This window comes from Coturnix japonica, chromosome 19 (assembly GCF_054131305.1).
Source record: "Coturnix japonica strain WE chromosome 19, WE-NBRP24, whole genome shotgun sequence".
NCBI classification, from domain to species: Eukaryota; Metazoa; Chordata; class Aves; order Galliformes; family Phasianidae; genus Coturnix; species Coturnix japonica.
This window is the reverse complement of record NC_140681.1, coordinates 8,834,764-8,850,963: the sequence shown is the minus strand read 5'-3', so window position 1 is coordinate 8,850,963 and position 16,200 is coordinate 8,834,764. Positions and strand designations below refer to the sequence as shown.

The window sequence follows — 16,200 nt, the reverse complement described above, 5'->3', positions numbered from 1 at the left end:
CTCTTCCACATGGCAAAATACTTCCAGTGCTGATTACAGCTGCTTATGGATATTATGTCTCGTTATTCAGACCCTGCTGTCTCTCTCTGAAAACATCTATGGGCCTTAACAGCTGCTGCCAATTGAGTCCAAGCTGACAGATGCAGGATGACTTTTGGTTTTATTCCCCTTGTGCTCTGAAATTTTCATTTCAAAACACAATATTGAATTGGCCTTGACAAGAACCAGGTGCTAATTCTGATCAGACACACTGCATTACTCATTGTGCTGTACCTGTTTTCCTCCCTCAGAGCAGAAAAGCTCAGCACTTTGATGCTCACAGCAGTGCTGTTGGTTCCATAAAGCTAGAAATGGGGCTCATATCCAACACAAAGCTTGCTCCATTCAGTCTCTTGCAGTGTGACCCCGCCACCAGTAGAAGTCATTTTGCCACCTGGCTCAGCAGCCCAGCTGCTCATTTCATGATGTTCCATGCAGGTTCAGCTTGCCTCGCTATTTATCAGTCCTAATAGCTCCCCAGGCTTGACAGACAAGTTGTTGCTGGTGTCTAAGAGCAGCATTTTGCTGGAGAAGTATCACTACTGTGGGAAATGGCATTTTCTGTATCTCATCCTCTGATGCTACCTATACAAAGCTCCTGTTAGGGTTTGGCTTCCCTGTTTGTGCAGCAGCTGGGCTCTGGCAAAGCAGGAGCTCAGAGTCTCCTCTGGAGATTTCATCCTCAGCCTCTCTGGTCTCTCTTCTCTCCACTGAGCTGCCCTTACCAGGCACTGCCAACTCATGAAGGGATCTCAGAAAAAGAACTTTTCCAAACTGAATAAACATTTCCTACGATGAAAGGCAGAAGAAAAAGAAGTAAAACAAAGGGATGGGCTTCATAGCACAGATACTTGTGTGAACGCCAGAGCACTTTCAACCCTCATCAGTAAAGGCATGAATAGAAAGAGGTTATTAAATCATTTCTTTCTTTAAAGTTTGTTCCACAGACAAGCTGGCTCCACAGGGCAGAAATAAGCAGAGGGGAAAAAAAAAAGGCAATAATGCAGAGCCGTAACAGCATCTGGTGGAGGTTTGGGGCTTGCTGTGCCCCAGTCTGTTCTCCCTTCTCTGGGGAAGGGCAGAGACCTCTCTTGTAAAGCTCTCACTTGTGAGAGTGCAAAGACAGACACGCATCAAAGTGAAGGTGTCTTGAAAGATCTCATTTCCCCTTTAAGCAGTCCTGGTACTGTGTCTTCTGATTTTCTTATCTCTCCCGTTTCAGGACACAGCTGTCCTTTTACTTTGTAATTGCATTGATACATATCTGAACCTGCACTGAAGTTCAAGTTCTTCTGCAGAGGGATGCTGAGAGAAGGCTGATCAGCATCCAGAGGACACATGTCTATATGAATTACAAATAACCCCTTCATCATTAGCACCTGATACACTGGCTTTGTTGGGTCTATTCCAGCTTCCATCTCTCCCCTTGAGCAAGCAGCCAACAGGAGCTGCACATGGGCTGCATGTGCCTGTGCTTCTGCACAGCTGAGCTCAGACAGTGGTGGGGTATTTTGACCCACAATAGAGGAACTTGTACTGATGTAAAAGCACTGTATGACTCTGGAGCTGCAGCCAAGATCATCAGAGCAAGCACCAAATGATAGCTGTGTGTGGAACAGAGGCACAGTGAATTTGTGAACCCCTCCAGCCTTCTGCTGCTGCATGGAGGTGGTGGTTATTCGTATGTAGAATGGGGCTGTCACCACCTCTACTGGTTCTGACTGAGAAACGTGTGGAAGATTTCAGGTCATGAATACTCCAAGGCAAACTGAGAGACAGCGTGGTTTTGTTTTAATGATTCAGTCCTGATTAGCACTTCATTATTTGTGAAAGATCACAGTCCCTGAAGGTGGGAGCTGTTGTCAATCATGTAATTAATAAGCCAGCTGCAAAGGAATATCCTCCCAGCTCTGGGTTTGTTATGCTGGGAAGTTGTCAATGGGTGCTGTTTTTAACACATGCTTCAATATACACCTCAGAGCTACAAACCTAAGTGATAAAAGATACAAATACCAAAGTAAGCCAACCAAGTTGTCCCTTCACAGTCACACTGACATGCATCCCAGGGAAGGGAGCAATCCAATCCTCACATCTGGATTTTGTGGCTCATTAGATGCTGAGCATCCAAGAAAATCTAAGACGAGAGCAAGCATTTAACTGAACAGCACCATCTCTACAACTCTTCTAAAGCAACTGAGAACTGGTTTTGTAGCATGGATGATCATGGAGAGGAAGGTGCTACTCTAAGAACAGATCCCAGCACTGCATCTTCAGCAGCCAGAACAGTCCCACATGGAAGCTCCTGTTGTTTGTACAGGAGTTCTTGGGAAGGCAAAACTTCTCCATCGCTCTCTGTTTGGCTCGTAAAACTCTGTGCAATTCTGCAAGTCACGAGAGACAACGTAAATGAGATGCTGAACTGAGGAAATAGAGCTGAGCAAAAGAAACTCCAAATTGGTCCCTGTAGGACCGTCAAACTAAAATAGTAAACAAGGGAAAGAGAAGCCAGTGTCACCAAGCCAGATGCCACAAAGCACATCCACAACAGTCCCTGTGTGCTTCCCATTGTAAGCAGCAGAGCAGGCTGCCCCAGCCAGGCTCAGCCCAAGGTCCTGGGGCAATTGGATAGATCCCACTCTAGAGTAACACACACAGATTCCTGAACACCAGAAAGCTGCAGAAGTTATTTGCCTCTTAGCCTGAAGGTTTCACATCACAGAGAAACCACCTAGAACAGCCATTTTTACAAGGTTATTTACTTCTTATCCACTCAGTGCTTGAGTCTAAAAGAAAGTTCAAGTGCAGATATCACTTTCAGTATAAAGCCGCTCCAAAATAGACACGCATTGCCCTTGTCTGCTTTGAAAGACATAGAGCACCTGTGGAATTCACATCCAAACTCAGTGTTCCTCAAAAGCAAAGCTGCCCCCAAACTCCTCACTCCTGCCCTTACCTGAGAGCTTCTGGTATAGAGCAGAGCTGCCAGCACAGCTGTACCGTGAGATCAGGAAGCATTACTTGAGAGCATTGGCTGCTCTCCGAGGCTCCTCAGTTGCCTCATCACACTCAGCTGAGACATTCCAGAAGCCTTTAAGAATTGGGTTGAATAGGGAGCTTTGGGTTGGGATCTTTATACTGGTTCTTTGCTCTTGTATCTGCCTGAGGACCAGGTGATACACAGCTCTGAGGGCAAGAAGAAAACCCTGACAGGTGACAACAGACTAATCAGTGCACCCTAATGAACAAGCACTTATGAACATGACATCTACATGTGACTTATGTAGTGCATAAGCCAGGTCAAAACATGAGCCACTGTACTAACTGCTTGCATATCAGTATGTAATCTGCTAATTAACCCTTCTAGGCTGGGTGATTTCCTTTGTTTCTTTACCAACACAGCATGACTACAGAAATACATTGGATTGATAGTTGTCCTGCTGGAGCAAGAGAGAAACAGAGCAGGAAAACTCTGTTCTGCCCAGCTCTGCTGTCCCTTACTGACCCAAGGTGCCAGGCAGGTCATTCTGGTTAAACAGTAATTGAAAAGTCCAGGTAACATGTTGGAATCCCTTTGTAAATTACCTTCGGTCCAAAGCATGATTTCTGCTTTCTGTTCTGATGGAACAAACTGAATAATGACTGACAGCTAAGGAGCAGCTCGCAGAGTCAGTGCCGCCCTATGCACGCAGTCATTTGGAATGCATAGATGTCTTAATGAATACTAACAACTGGCTGAATAGCTGGTGATTACAAACAGCGCGAGCTCTCAAACAGCCCCGGAATGAAAGAGTCGGCTGTTAAACATCATCCCACCATAAACCCGACTCAAAGCCCCGCTCTCTGTCCCCGGCAGCGCTCCGCGGGCTCACAGTGACCTCCTCTGTTGGGACGCGGTGGTGGAGCCGGGGCGGACACAGCGATTCCTGCCAGCCCGGACCGAAAGTGAAGGGATGGGAAGAGGTGCCAGCAAATGCCAGCCCTGCCGCGATGCTGGAGCTCCTTCAGCCTCTGCTCGAGCTTTGGAAAAATAGATATATATATAAATTCAAGCAAAAGTAACTCCCTTAACTATGAAAAGCCAAACGAGCTGAGGAAGGAGGAATCGACTCCCTGCAGCCAGAAGCAAAGGGCAACAAGCCCCCGGTTTGCAGATCGTGGGCTGGGCAGGGCGAGATCTGTACCTTTCCCTTGCTGCCCGTGAGGACCATGGGCAAGAGCATCGCTGCTTTCCTCCACCTGCACGGGGGCATTCGGGGCTGACTGTAATCAGGCGTTTACATCCACATCGCGACATCGGGGCAGAAATCGTCAGCACTCCCCACGGCCTCTCTCTCTGGGGGGATGCTTAGCGGGACTCGCGTGGATATTACGGAGGGATCGAGGGAACCGAAGGGACAAAGGAACGAGGGGCCGGCAGCGTTCCGTGCGAGCGGTGCATCGGGGGCCGCGGGGATGCTCGGGGCGGCGGCGGGGAGCGGGGGATGCGCCCCGGCTGCGGGAGGCGGGGCCGGGCCGGGGAGGGGCGGCAGCTCCGGCGGTGCGGAGCGGTGCGGGCCATGGAGAGCGGCGGGGCGTTGAACGGATCCGCCGCCGCCTCCGGGCGCTTCGCAGCCGCCGGCACCGCGGCGCTGGGCGCGCTCATGGCTCTGCTGATCGCCGTCACCGTGGCCGGCAACGCGCTGGTGATGCTGGCTTTCGTGGCGGACTCCAGCTTGCGCACCCAGAACAACTTCTTCCTCCTCAACCTGGCCATCTCGGATTTCCTAGTAGGTAAAGTGCCGCCCGCCGCGAAGCAACGCGTCCGAAACTTCGCGGCGAGGGCGGCGCGGGGTCCAGCCGCTCTCCCGGCCGCAGCTCCGGGCTTCCGTCCCGCAGCGCCGCTTCTCCCCGACCCCTCTGCCCCGCAGCGCCCGCTCGCATCCCACATCCCACATCCCGCATCCCACATCCCACATCCCACATCCCGCATCCCACATCCCGCATCCCACATCCCACATCCCGCATCCCACATCCCACATCCCGCATCCCACATCCCACATCCCACATCCTACATCCCACATCCCACATCCCACATCCTACATCCCACATCCTGCACCCGGCGGAGCAGAGCCCAGCTGAGCGCACGGGCGGCGGTGCTGCTGCAGGTCACGGCCCCGCGTGTCCGAACAAACGGAGCCCTCTGGTTGCAGGTGCCTTCTGCATTCCCTTGTACGTGCCCTATGTGCTGACAGGGAGATGGATCTTTGGGAGAAGCCTCTGCAAACTCTGGCTGGTAGTTGATTACCTTCTCTGCACCTCTTCGGTCTTCAACATCGTGCTGATCAGCTATGACAGATTCCTCTCGGTGACAAGAGCGGTGAGTCCCAGCACAGCAGCAGAGAGGGAAATGATTCTCTTCCTGCTTTATTCTCCAGATAAGCCTCAATAATTAAAAGCTTTCTGAATCATCCACAGAACTGTTAATCTTTCAGCCTGGAGATGGAAAGGAATGGTTATCCACAAATACCTAATTGAGCTCTGGTTTCTGATGAGTGTTTTTGGCGTATTTAAAACATATCCCGGACCCCACTGTGCTGGTGTTCCTTTGCAGATGACAGGAAGGCAGCTATGAATTGCAGAGATCTGTGATCTCCGGGGCAGACAAGCAGATTGCAGACCCAAAGCTGGGGAGATTTCAGTACCAACTTCAGCAGGGCACTGTGCTCAGTCTGTGGGTACTGCGAGGTGTGGTGCAGCCTTGCCCAGGCTGATCACAGCCACAGGTGCCTGGTTTCTCCTTGACTCTGAGAACAACCTGGGTCAGCTGCACGGTGCTCATGTTCAGATCAAGGCAGAGCTGAATGCCCGGTGTGTGATGCATGCCTGTCCCCAGGACGTGCAGCATAGCTGGGGGCAGCTCAGGTATGAGGCTGGGAGCAGCAAACTGCTGGGTTTGAAGCAAAGCAATGCATTTCCACTGAGCAGAACTCATGTCTCTTTCTGGTGCTGCAAGATGAGGGTTCTAAGTCTTCCTGGCAGGTGTGTGATATATCCAGCAATTGCTCCTGCTGCCTGTAGCATGGGGATTTGTTAGAGCGCTGTGATATTGCCTTGCAGCTGTACCAGAAATGCCAACAGCGCGTTTGTGAAATGCCTCAACCAGTTGGTGTGCGTGGCCGTGCTTACAGAAAGGTTTCCTCATTGCAGGTCTCCTACAGAGCCCAGCAAGGCAACACCAGGCGAGCAGTGCTGAAGATGGTGATGGTGTGGGTCTTAGCATTCCTGCTTTATGGACCTGCCATTATCAGCTGGGAGTATATCTCGGGTGAGAGCATCATACCCACCGGGGAATGCTATGCTGAGTTTTTCTACAACTGGTACTTTCTCATGACAGCCTCCACGCTGGAATTTTTCACCCCTTTTATCAGCGTCATGTTTTTCAACCTGAGCATTTACCTGAACATACAAAAGCGGACCAAACTACGCCTGGATGTTTTCCACGAAGTGCACAACCAGTCCTTCGCTGAAGAGATGGAAATGAGCCCAGAAGCAAAGCTTCCTTCAAAGTGCTACAAGTGGGAGCAGAAGGAGACGGCTGCAACCCTCAGCCTCTCTAAGAGCGAAGCACAAGCAGCAGCTTCCACTGGAGCAAAAGACCTGCTGACAGCCAGCTCAGGGAGATCCCAGTGCTGCAACAAAAAGGGCTGTAAGGATTCAGCACTGTCCTTAGAGAAAAGGATGAAGATAGTCTCCCAGGGCATGACCCACCGCTTCAGGCTCTCCAGAGACAAGAAAGTAGCCAAATCGCTGGCAGTCATTGTGGGTATTTTTGGGATTTGCTGGGCTCCGTACACCCTCCTTATGATTATTCGTGCCGGCTGCCACGGCCACTGCATCTCTGACTACTGGTACGAGACTTCCTTTTGGCTGCTGTGGATCAACTCAGCTGTCAACCCCGTCCTGTATCCCCTCTGTCACTACAGCTTCAGAAGAGCTTTTATTAAACTCCTATGTCCAAAGAAGCTGAAGATTCAACCTCACGATCCCCTGCAGAACTGCTGGAAATGAAGCTAGCCTTGTGTGCAGGAGAGCCTTTGTAACACAGGCGTAATATTGCTTCTCCAGAAGCTGGGATCACTGCTCTGCAGCACGTGAGGAAGGCAGCTGGGAGATCACTATTAACTTATGCCAGTTCATCACCAACAAAACCAAGCAGAAGAGCAGTGAGGAGGTTGGTTTTTTTCCATGTTAAACGTTCACCACAGGCAGTGATGTGTCCTCCACCAGCACAGCAGAGCTCTGCTGCCACCTAGTCAGCCTGAGCAGCACCAACGTTTTGTTGAAATGAGAAACCCAGAAAATAAAGATCTACCCCAAACCCACCGGGCTACACTCATGTTTGAATCATTAAACTAAAGTTTATGTCATTGCAAACCTCATTTGTTCTGCGAAGGGGTTTTGTTTCGTTCTCCTTACATTTAAGTTATTATGAGAAGATACAGCAAGAATGAATCCCAGAAAGAAAAAATGCCTCATTTATCATTACTACTACAGCAGCTACAGCCATAATGTTGATCCTCATTGCATACGGTGCAAGGTATGTCCTCTCCAGTCTCCAAGAAGGGGCACTTCTCTGCCCCAACCAGTCTACAGCCAGGCTTCCTTTTAGAGCAGGAGACTTTGGTTAAGCTGATCCGAGCGACACAATTATCATTTTTTTTAATTGTTTTTTTAAGCAATCAGCCAGCTTTTTCCACAGGCAGAACACCAGATTCAAGAGATCAGGGCTGTAACCTAACATGAGATACTGGGCATTTTATTTCTACTTCCCATCTCATTCTTTGTCATGCTTGCCCACGTCGACTCGATAAGCTCTTTGGGAACAGGCAGTATGATCGCAAAGCAAAAGACTAACTCCCATCTCTGCTGGCACTGCTCACTGCTGTAGTAATACAAGTACATCATCAGTTGCCATGGCAAGCACTTGTGTTTAGCAGTATTGCAAAGGAAGCTTGAGATCATACATCTGAAAACTACATTTATAAATGGAATCCCAAATGCTGTGAAGTTGTACCCACAAGCTTATGATGCTGTGATTGCCAACTACACTTAGCTGCTGTATACAGTTCCTTGGATGTTGCTAGGAATAAACAAAAGATGCCATCCTACTTTATTCCAGCGATGTTTGTTGAGCTGTCACCTGAAGCCAGGTTTAAATGATCTCTTGTTCTGTGTACATGATATTACAGTCTTGTGACTAGTTCCGTCAGACCATGAAATATGAACTAAAATACGTGTTTCGAAGTAAGTGTACTAAGAAGTGCCAGTATGCACTGCTGAGCCTCGTGTACTTCCCTGTGTTCACTACCTTCTGAGAATGGCAGTAAAGCACTTATATATGAAGTTTGCCAAATATTTCATGGTAAACAGGATGTTGTTAGAAATGATGGAATCCAACTGAAAGCAAAACGTGAATGTATTTGTCTAAAGAGACGATTAAAGCCAATAAAGAAAAGGCTCCTGAAATGGCTGCGTTTCTTGTACTGCTGATTAAGTGGGGTCTGGATGTCACCCAAAGTTGGTGGTGACAGCGTGGCACTTAATTCTTTCTGCCTATAGTTCTTTTCCAGAGCACGTTACGCGCAGCCTCCATCTGAAAAGCTTACGTTAAATCTTTGTGACTCATGAAATCCACTCAACTGCCTAAAAAAGACTAAATCATAATCACAGAATCATTGGGGCTGGAAGAGACCTCTGGAGACCGGGTAGTCCAATGCCGTGCTAAAGCAAGTTCCCTGCAGTGGGTGATGTGAATGAGGGCCCAGTTTCCAGCTGTGTTTCTTTTCATTCACTCATAAAGAGAGAGAAGGCTACAGGATCCAGACTGATAAAAGGAAAGTTGTGTTACACCTACAGGAAAGGGTGGAGGAATTGTTGGTTCTGACTGTCATACCTGATATTAAATAGCAGCTTTCATGTTTTCATCCTCCAGAAAAAGTACTTATCTATCGTTTTACCAGGAAGGAAATTTAACAGAATATATTAAGAACTCTTCCTGTTCTGTGGCTAACAGGTAGATCTCCGACAAATCAGATGTGAGAATACCTCCCATGCTGTGGTTTGTTACTTACTGACCAAATGAATTCACAAAGGATTTATCAGTCTTTCCTGTGTGAGGCATTTGCCTGAGTAAGGACTGACTGGTAATTGAGCTTCATAGTAGAGTAAAGCAGGGAGATGTCACAGGTGGGTGGTGGTGTTTTTCCTTCTTCCCCCACACTGCAATACACATCATACACATTAACATGTTATTATGTAAGACCAGAACTAAGAAGCAGGGAACAAATGGTTCTTTCTTTCTTTATGGTTATCAGGTTTGTTCTCCACTTTCTATATAACTGTTCCTTCCTGGAGTCTGTATTCATTGAATCAGATAGAAAAAGAAAGAAGAGTTGCCACTCCTGGCTGGTTTTGCTGCACGGGATGAGCTGATTTCAGTGGTTTCCATCACACCAATAATACTTTGACTGCATGAAAGTGATATCGAGATAAGCAAAAAACAGCCCCCAAATTAACAGAAATTATTCAATAAGATGGGAGCAGTGCATCATTTTGCTATAAACTGGGAAAATATAATTTGGGAATCTTCTAGAATTCTTCGTGGTGATTATCTCTTCTTGTATGAGAGATTGCACATGCCCATGCTTGTACCAACATGTGCACAGATGATTGGAAATAAACCTGTGCCTCAGTGATTAAACACATTCATGCTTCTTTAATTCCCGTGAAAGAGGATGATTTGTGCTTGCGGGTTTGCAAAGAGCAGGGTTTGGGGATTTGACATTATGAAGCATTTGAAATGTAAAGCAGGGGTTCAAGACATGCTGCAGTCATTACTGAAGAGGAAGAGAACTGCTGTAAAGGTCGGCTGTGAATGTACAGCTTCAGCTCGACAGCACAGAAGACATCACATTCAAATGCCTCTGCAGCCCTGGAAGGGCTTCCACACAGCCCTGCTCAGTACACAGGTACTGTATGGACCTGCCACCCAAACCTGCTGCTCCAACTGAAGACTTCTGAGCTGGTTTAAACTTTCAGAGCAGCTGATGATTAAGTACAACACGGCTAAAGGAATATGTGAATCCCACCGATTATTAGCGTTCACATTATAAATGTCTCTGTGCACTTGGCCAAAGGAGCCTCCAGGCATAATTAAAAATGAACTGTGAAAACAACAGTGCCATTAGACAACACAGGGCTTCTCATCAACTGTCCTAGCAAAGCACTTGGATAAAACCTGCCAAACAGTTGCCCTGTTGCTATTCTCTAGACAGAAACCAGCAGGTAGGATCTGTTTTCAATAAAAAACAAGAGGGATGACTAATTGTAATTATAATATGCGTCAAATATAAGTGGAAGAACATAGGCATAGAGGGGGAAAAAATTAAATACAGCTATTTCCAGAGAGAAATACACAATTTATGCTATTAAATTAGTGATGTTAGTAAACAATATTCACACAGTTGTAAATTGTCCCCAGAAGTTTTTTAAAGAAACAGGCTAGGTGACCTGCTGTAAGATCTGCTGGGAGGTGATGCCAGCTCTCATCTCTTAATACAAACCTACACTTCATTAACAACAGGATGTAAAGGCCAAAACAATGAGGCCTGAGGTCCCCTCCCAGAGCACTGCACATCAACAAGCGACCAAAGAGTATTTTTCAGCACAGCTACGTTCTGTGTAGCTCTGTATTGCTTCCACCCCAGTCACCAACAATGAAATATTTCTTAATGCAGATAGAAGGCCCTGCTCCCACAGTCTCTCTTCAGAGCCCTTCCTTAGTTATGGTTCCTTATTTGTTCTTGCCAACCTGTCGTTCTATAAATGGCCTCATTGTTCCAGAGGCTGAAGCTTCATTAGCTGGCGTAGGAGGCTACAGGAGAAGAGATAAGGCAAGGAGCCTTTGTCGAAAAACACCTGCCTGGGATAATTAATGAGATTTGCCAAGAGGGAAACTGGGAAGATGTAATTAGTACTTGCTCAGATCGGAACGCAACGGTTTCCCTTCTAAGTGAAAAGGCATTCTTATGGCAAAACGAGGATGGAAAGACACTAGGCTAGCAGCCTTGCTAGAGAAAAGTTTAACAACTTGGCTTCTAAAAGTGAGGATTCATCTTTCACAACCCAGCCCTGGCGCAGTGATAGCACCCTGACTTTTAAGTACAAACTCAGCCTTGAAAGAGGCCGTCTCCACTCTAAATGACTTACCCTACAAATAGATGGAGCTGAACAGGGAGTGTTGTTACCTTCATTTCTGACGTAGGAATTGCAGGCAAGAAAAAAAGCAGGTTGCTAGCCAGCCTGGATGAGTGCCAGAAAGGGAAAAGCTTTTATATTTATTGCTGTAGCCCAGGCCACATGACTATTGCTTATTACTGGGTATGTGCAAACCACAGTTTTACTCCCTAATTTACAAGCCGCTCGCACAGTCTGGGTATAAAAGCCAGCCAATATTTAATCCAATTACCAAACATTATGGGCAGTGCTAAACATGCACATTTGAGAGGGAAAAACGGGACTATTATTTTTCCATTTGTAAAATTCTACAACCCGGTACAATGTAAAAAGTGACTCAAATGCACCAAGCAGGACTTCTTGGTGTGTTATAAAGGCTTTTCTTATAGAACAGAACCTGCCAATAACACCAAGCCCCCCTCACCATAACATGCAATGATTGTGCATCAGGGATAGCAAGGATAGAAAGGAGGAGTGATGGTGCATAGGTGTACAAACACAAGTATCCATCCTGTGCACGTCAGTGTGAAGTTCATGACAAAAGTGGAAGTTGTACAGGCAGGTTGGGCCCACAGCATGACATCTGCCCTTTTAGGCATACAAATGCACCTGTGATGTGGTTTGGACTAGTGAATTATTTTATCCCCACGTGCTAGGGATTCAGCAGCACAATTAATGCACAATTAACCTGCTTGGCGTAGCTAATCATCTCATTTAAGATATCTCAGCACTCAAAAACAACGAGCTCTCTGCTAGAAGAGCAACGACAGCTCTGGCCAACACTTGAGCTGTTAAGTAACAGCTCACACACAGCTTCAGTCATTAGAAGCCATTTATTGAGCAACAAACAATGATGGGAGTTGCACAGAGAATTTCTTGAACATTAAGTTGCACACAGACCCTGCAGTGATCCTGAATTGATGATGGATTGACAAAACAGAGCTATTACCCTCCATTATGAAAATAATACACTCCCTAAAAAGCACAAATTCAATAGACCATTGCAGCTAAAACACTGTTTAATATTTGATACAGCTTGTATTCAAAAATATATATGGATGCAATGATATGTGTAATACTGGCATGCAGCCTACGTCAAGCACTCTCATGACTTGGAATTAAGCTGTTATTCAAAAGCTTTTGTGAAAGTCACAAGTGGGAAGGGTTCTTTGTTGTTGCTGCTAATACTTCTAATCTACGCTGTGATTGCAAACTACCCTGCAGGACTATGTGCACAGAAGAATACTGATGCCTATTCCAGAGTAAGGCAAAGACTGAGGTCAAACATGCACGGATGGTGAGCACTGCAAGGACAGAACAGAAAGGCAAAGCAGAACCTCAGCAGAGGATCAAAATGCCCACAGTACCCATCCTGAGATTCTCACTGGGAAGAACTCACGTGGACAGAAGCGTGCAGAACAATTCATAAACAGCTGAAATCCCTTAGAGTCTCCCATTGGAAATCCCACATACTCCCAGGTCGTTTCAAAATGACCATCTCAAAAATGCTTTCTGAAAACACGGTTCTTTGGGTAATTTGCCTGGAACAAACAAGAAAACCATCCCCCTTTCATTCATCTCTTGAGAGCTGGCCCCAGTTCATGCAGTGATCAAAAGACTAAGAACATTCAAGGTCTTCATATCAAGTCATTCGAATAACTGTTTGCATTAATATTAATCACTCACAAGTGTGGTGTGAGAAGACATCAAGACAGCAAGTAATGCAACAGAACTGCCTCCTCCATACCAAAGCGGGCTGAAACATGAGCATCAGTGAGCTGAAATGCAAGCTATGCAATGGCCAAGTTGGTATTTGTACTGACAGGATCCACCAAACTGCAACAAAAGAATGGGTATATTAATTATCATGAAGAGGAGCAAGCACCAAACACAGGAGGAGTTTATTCTTTGTTCCATTACATCTGTGACGCTCGTCAATTATTTTTTCCATTAGCATATAAATATTGGGGCTTTATTAAAATGAAAGCAGGCAGAGCTCTATTTTCAGCTTGAATATTCACTAAAAGCAAATCCAACTTTTGTACTCATTCACCAATAACGAGTGAAGTAACTCAGTTAGTTCCAGGTTATATTGGTTTTCTTCCAGACTAAACACATTAACAAATTAACTTCTGTAGCACTGACTTTATTTAGCCTTAATATAGGATTCTAGAACTGTTTGATGCTGATCAGTTTCATGAGCCATCTGAGTATATTTAGTGAGCATTAAGAAGTCACTATCTTTAGAACGCTTGATGATAATTTCCATGAATGAACGGTAGCAGTTAATGAGCTGCACGTGCTGATGTGGCAAATCCTGTTCTGTCTAATGTGGGGAAAAACCTGAATGCCTGCAGATGTGCAGCGGGGCACAGACAGATGTTCTCTAAAAGAATCCAGTGCAAACATCAACTTCATGCAGTGACCTTCCACAAGGTTATGGTTTGCATGGGATAAATGTGGACGAAGCAAACTCATCTTCCTCATTCCTAACAGCGGAAAACAGCAGGAAATGAATGGCCGCCCAGCAGTATGATTGCATGAATAAGATAATCAAAATACGGATAGTCCATCTGTACCATCACAGATATCTTCCTGACAACCAGCATATAAAGCAATTACACTGCCTCACAGAAATGTTTTTCTTCATAAGCATTTTCCATTCGTAGTGGAAGATTAATGTATCTAGATTTGGACAGTGAATAGCCAGCTTCTGTCCCTGGCTGATTAGCGCGTACACAAAGGATGTACTGGGGGGGGAATTCACACGTCCTTGGAAAACAGCTACGTTCCTTTCTCAATGAACATTCAGCAAGTGTCAAGATCCAAATGAAAAGCATATTATTAAGACTGAGTTCCTCCAGGTGGTGGTAAAATCCAAAAAAAACCCACCCCTTTGTAAGATACCGATTACCTGCACATCCATGGAGCGTGGATTTCTCTGCTTCCAAAGATAAAGAGGCACCTGCTGGGGATTGGAAGAACAGAAGATAATTTGTTCTGCAATTGGTGTTTAGTCTCACTTTGTAATCAGCATTAATGTGTCTGGATCTAAATGCATTACTAATGCATGCGTTTTAAAAGGTGATTCAGCCTTTATAAAACATTTTCAGCATATGTGAATAAGCACAAAGCTTTTCATGTTTTGTGTCTTATTTTACCCAATACCCAGGACATGAAATAACAGCATCTGAACGTGCTGCATTGCTCCATTTCAACAGTCTGGACCAAGGTCAGCAATGCATTATGGCAGAGTGACTCCAATTAAAATTAATGGCATGTTAGCGGAATAAAATGAATTGTAATAAAGTTACCCATTACCTCTTACTGAAAATGAGCATGCAGACATGAACAAGTTTTTAAACCATAATTATACGGTCCAGTAGTACAGCTGGCCTGCTGTTTTGGCTCCAAGGAAATAGGGATGTAACACATGAACACTTCCATCCTGGTGATGTAACAGGACAGCAAAAAGCAGCCCAGCCAAGGAATGCTCACTCCAAAGATTCAAAGCAATGCTTCACGTCAGCAAGGACAGAAGAAAAACAACCAAACAGAAAAAAAACACAAAACCAAACCCTGTAAGAAATCAGACGCTGCTAAGGCTGCCTTGGACAATTCTACTGCAGCGAAGAAAGAGGAGATGAAAAATTACTCTCAGTGGGAAAACGAAGGACAAACACAAGCTCAATATTAAAAGCTTGATAAAAACCTCTCTGCCTTTTTCCTACCAGGTGTACGTCAGAAAAAAAATGGGCACATCCCACATAATAACCCTCAAAACCACCTAGAAGAAAAACCAGGAGTGCAGCCTGAAGGTGTCTTTGTTCTGTTATCAAGGGTTGTCAAATCATTCCTTATTATTACCGGCACACATACAAAACCTGTCCCCCAAAAATATGAGTAACTTCATTCTTTCCAGACCTTTGTAGCACAGGAACAACTAATTCCCATTTTAAAAGATGGGGAAACTTAACAGAGAGCATCACTGGAAACTGCACTACGGAAGACAGAAGACGACAAAGCTGTGTTTTAAAGGCCAGGCAGACTGCAACATTAGGATTAGCAAATGATAGGGCTGTAGGTGGATAGAAGAGATACTAAGCAGAACACTTACCCACTCTCCCTACACACATTGTACAGTGGGTCCAGTAAAAGATACTATGAGGGCTGCTTAGATATTGTTTTTCTCATAGAATGGCCTGGGCTGGAAAGTACCTCAAAGATCATCTGGTTTCAACCCCCTGCTGTGTGCAGGGTCACCAACCAGCAGCCCAGGCTGCCCAGAGCCACATCCAGCCTGGCCTTGAATGCCTGCAGGGATGGGGCATCCACAGCCTCCTTGGGCAACCTGTTCCAGTGCGTCAACACCCCCTGGGTGAAAAACTTCCTCCTAATATCCAACCTAAATCTCCCATCTCAGTTTAAAACCATTCCCCCCTGTCCTACCACTATCCACTTCTACCCCTTTCTCATCTGTTCCTACCAGTGGAACAAGTTTCCTGTGTAAATACCTTATTTTCAGAAGATTCAGAGGTTACTCCTCAGCGCTATACCTTGTAAGAAGCAGCGTGTACAGGAGACCTTCTCACTAATACTTTAGGAGCACTACAGAAAAACATGACCCAAACTATCAGCTCTGCATTGGACACAGTCACACCTGTTCTGCAGTACCTTAGAGACCTTTCTCATGAGGTTACTTCACTCAATATAGATTTATATGGACTACAGAGAGGTCAAGCTCCAACAAACACTTGTTCCAACAGTAAAATTGAAGCTATTTGGCACTTTTTATCAACAGATGAAGGGATACGTGCTCCTGTAAAACCTCCACAAACACTGTAAGCCTGTGGTTAAGAACCTGGTCTGTCACCTTAGAACAGGTGG

At 45.8% G+C, this 16,200-nt stretch overlaps 1 protein-coding gene across 2 annotated transcripts; it reads left to right on the top strand.

The window, feature by feature from the left end:
- Positions 1–4,542: 4,542 nt before the first annotated feature.
- HRH3 (histamine receptor H3) lies at positions 4,543–8,544 on the top strand. 2 transcript variants are annotated; one of them, XM_015881696.3, is made up of 3 exons: positions 4,543–4,809; positions 5,229–5,395; positions 6,226–8,544. In XM_015881696.3, the coding sequence occupies exons 1-3, from the start codon at positions 4,596–4,598 to the stop codon at positions 7,084–7,086; spliced, it is 1,242 nt and encodes a 413-aa protein (XP_015737182.2). In that variant the 5' UTR covers positions 4,543–4,595; the 3' UTR covers positions 7,087–8,544. The 2 variants fall into 2 exon arrangements, with proteins under 2 accessions (XP_015737182.2, XP_085375814.1); XM_085519688.1 differs by having other exon boundaries at positions 4,566–4,809; positions 5,271–5,395.
- Positions 8,545–16,200: the final 7,656 nt, after the last annotated feature.

What these genes read in the sequence shown, in the direction of transcription:
- HRH3 (XM_015881696.3), top strand. Translation starts at nt 4,596, where the DNA reads ATGGAGAGCGGCGGGGCGTTGAACGGATCCGCCGCCGCCTCCGGGCGC. An exon ending in CATCTCGGATTTCCTAGTAG is followed by an intron (nt 4,810 to 5,228) that starts GTAAAGTGCCGC and finishes CTCTGGTTGCAG; the next exon opens with GTGCCTTCTGCATTCCCTTG. An exon ending in TCCTCTCGGTGACAAGAGCG is followed by an intron (nt 5,396 to 6,225) that starts GTGAGTCCCAGC and finishes TCCTCATTGCAG; the next exon opens with GTCTCCTACAGAGCCCAGCA.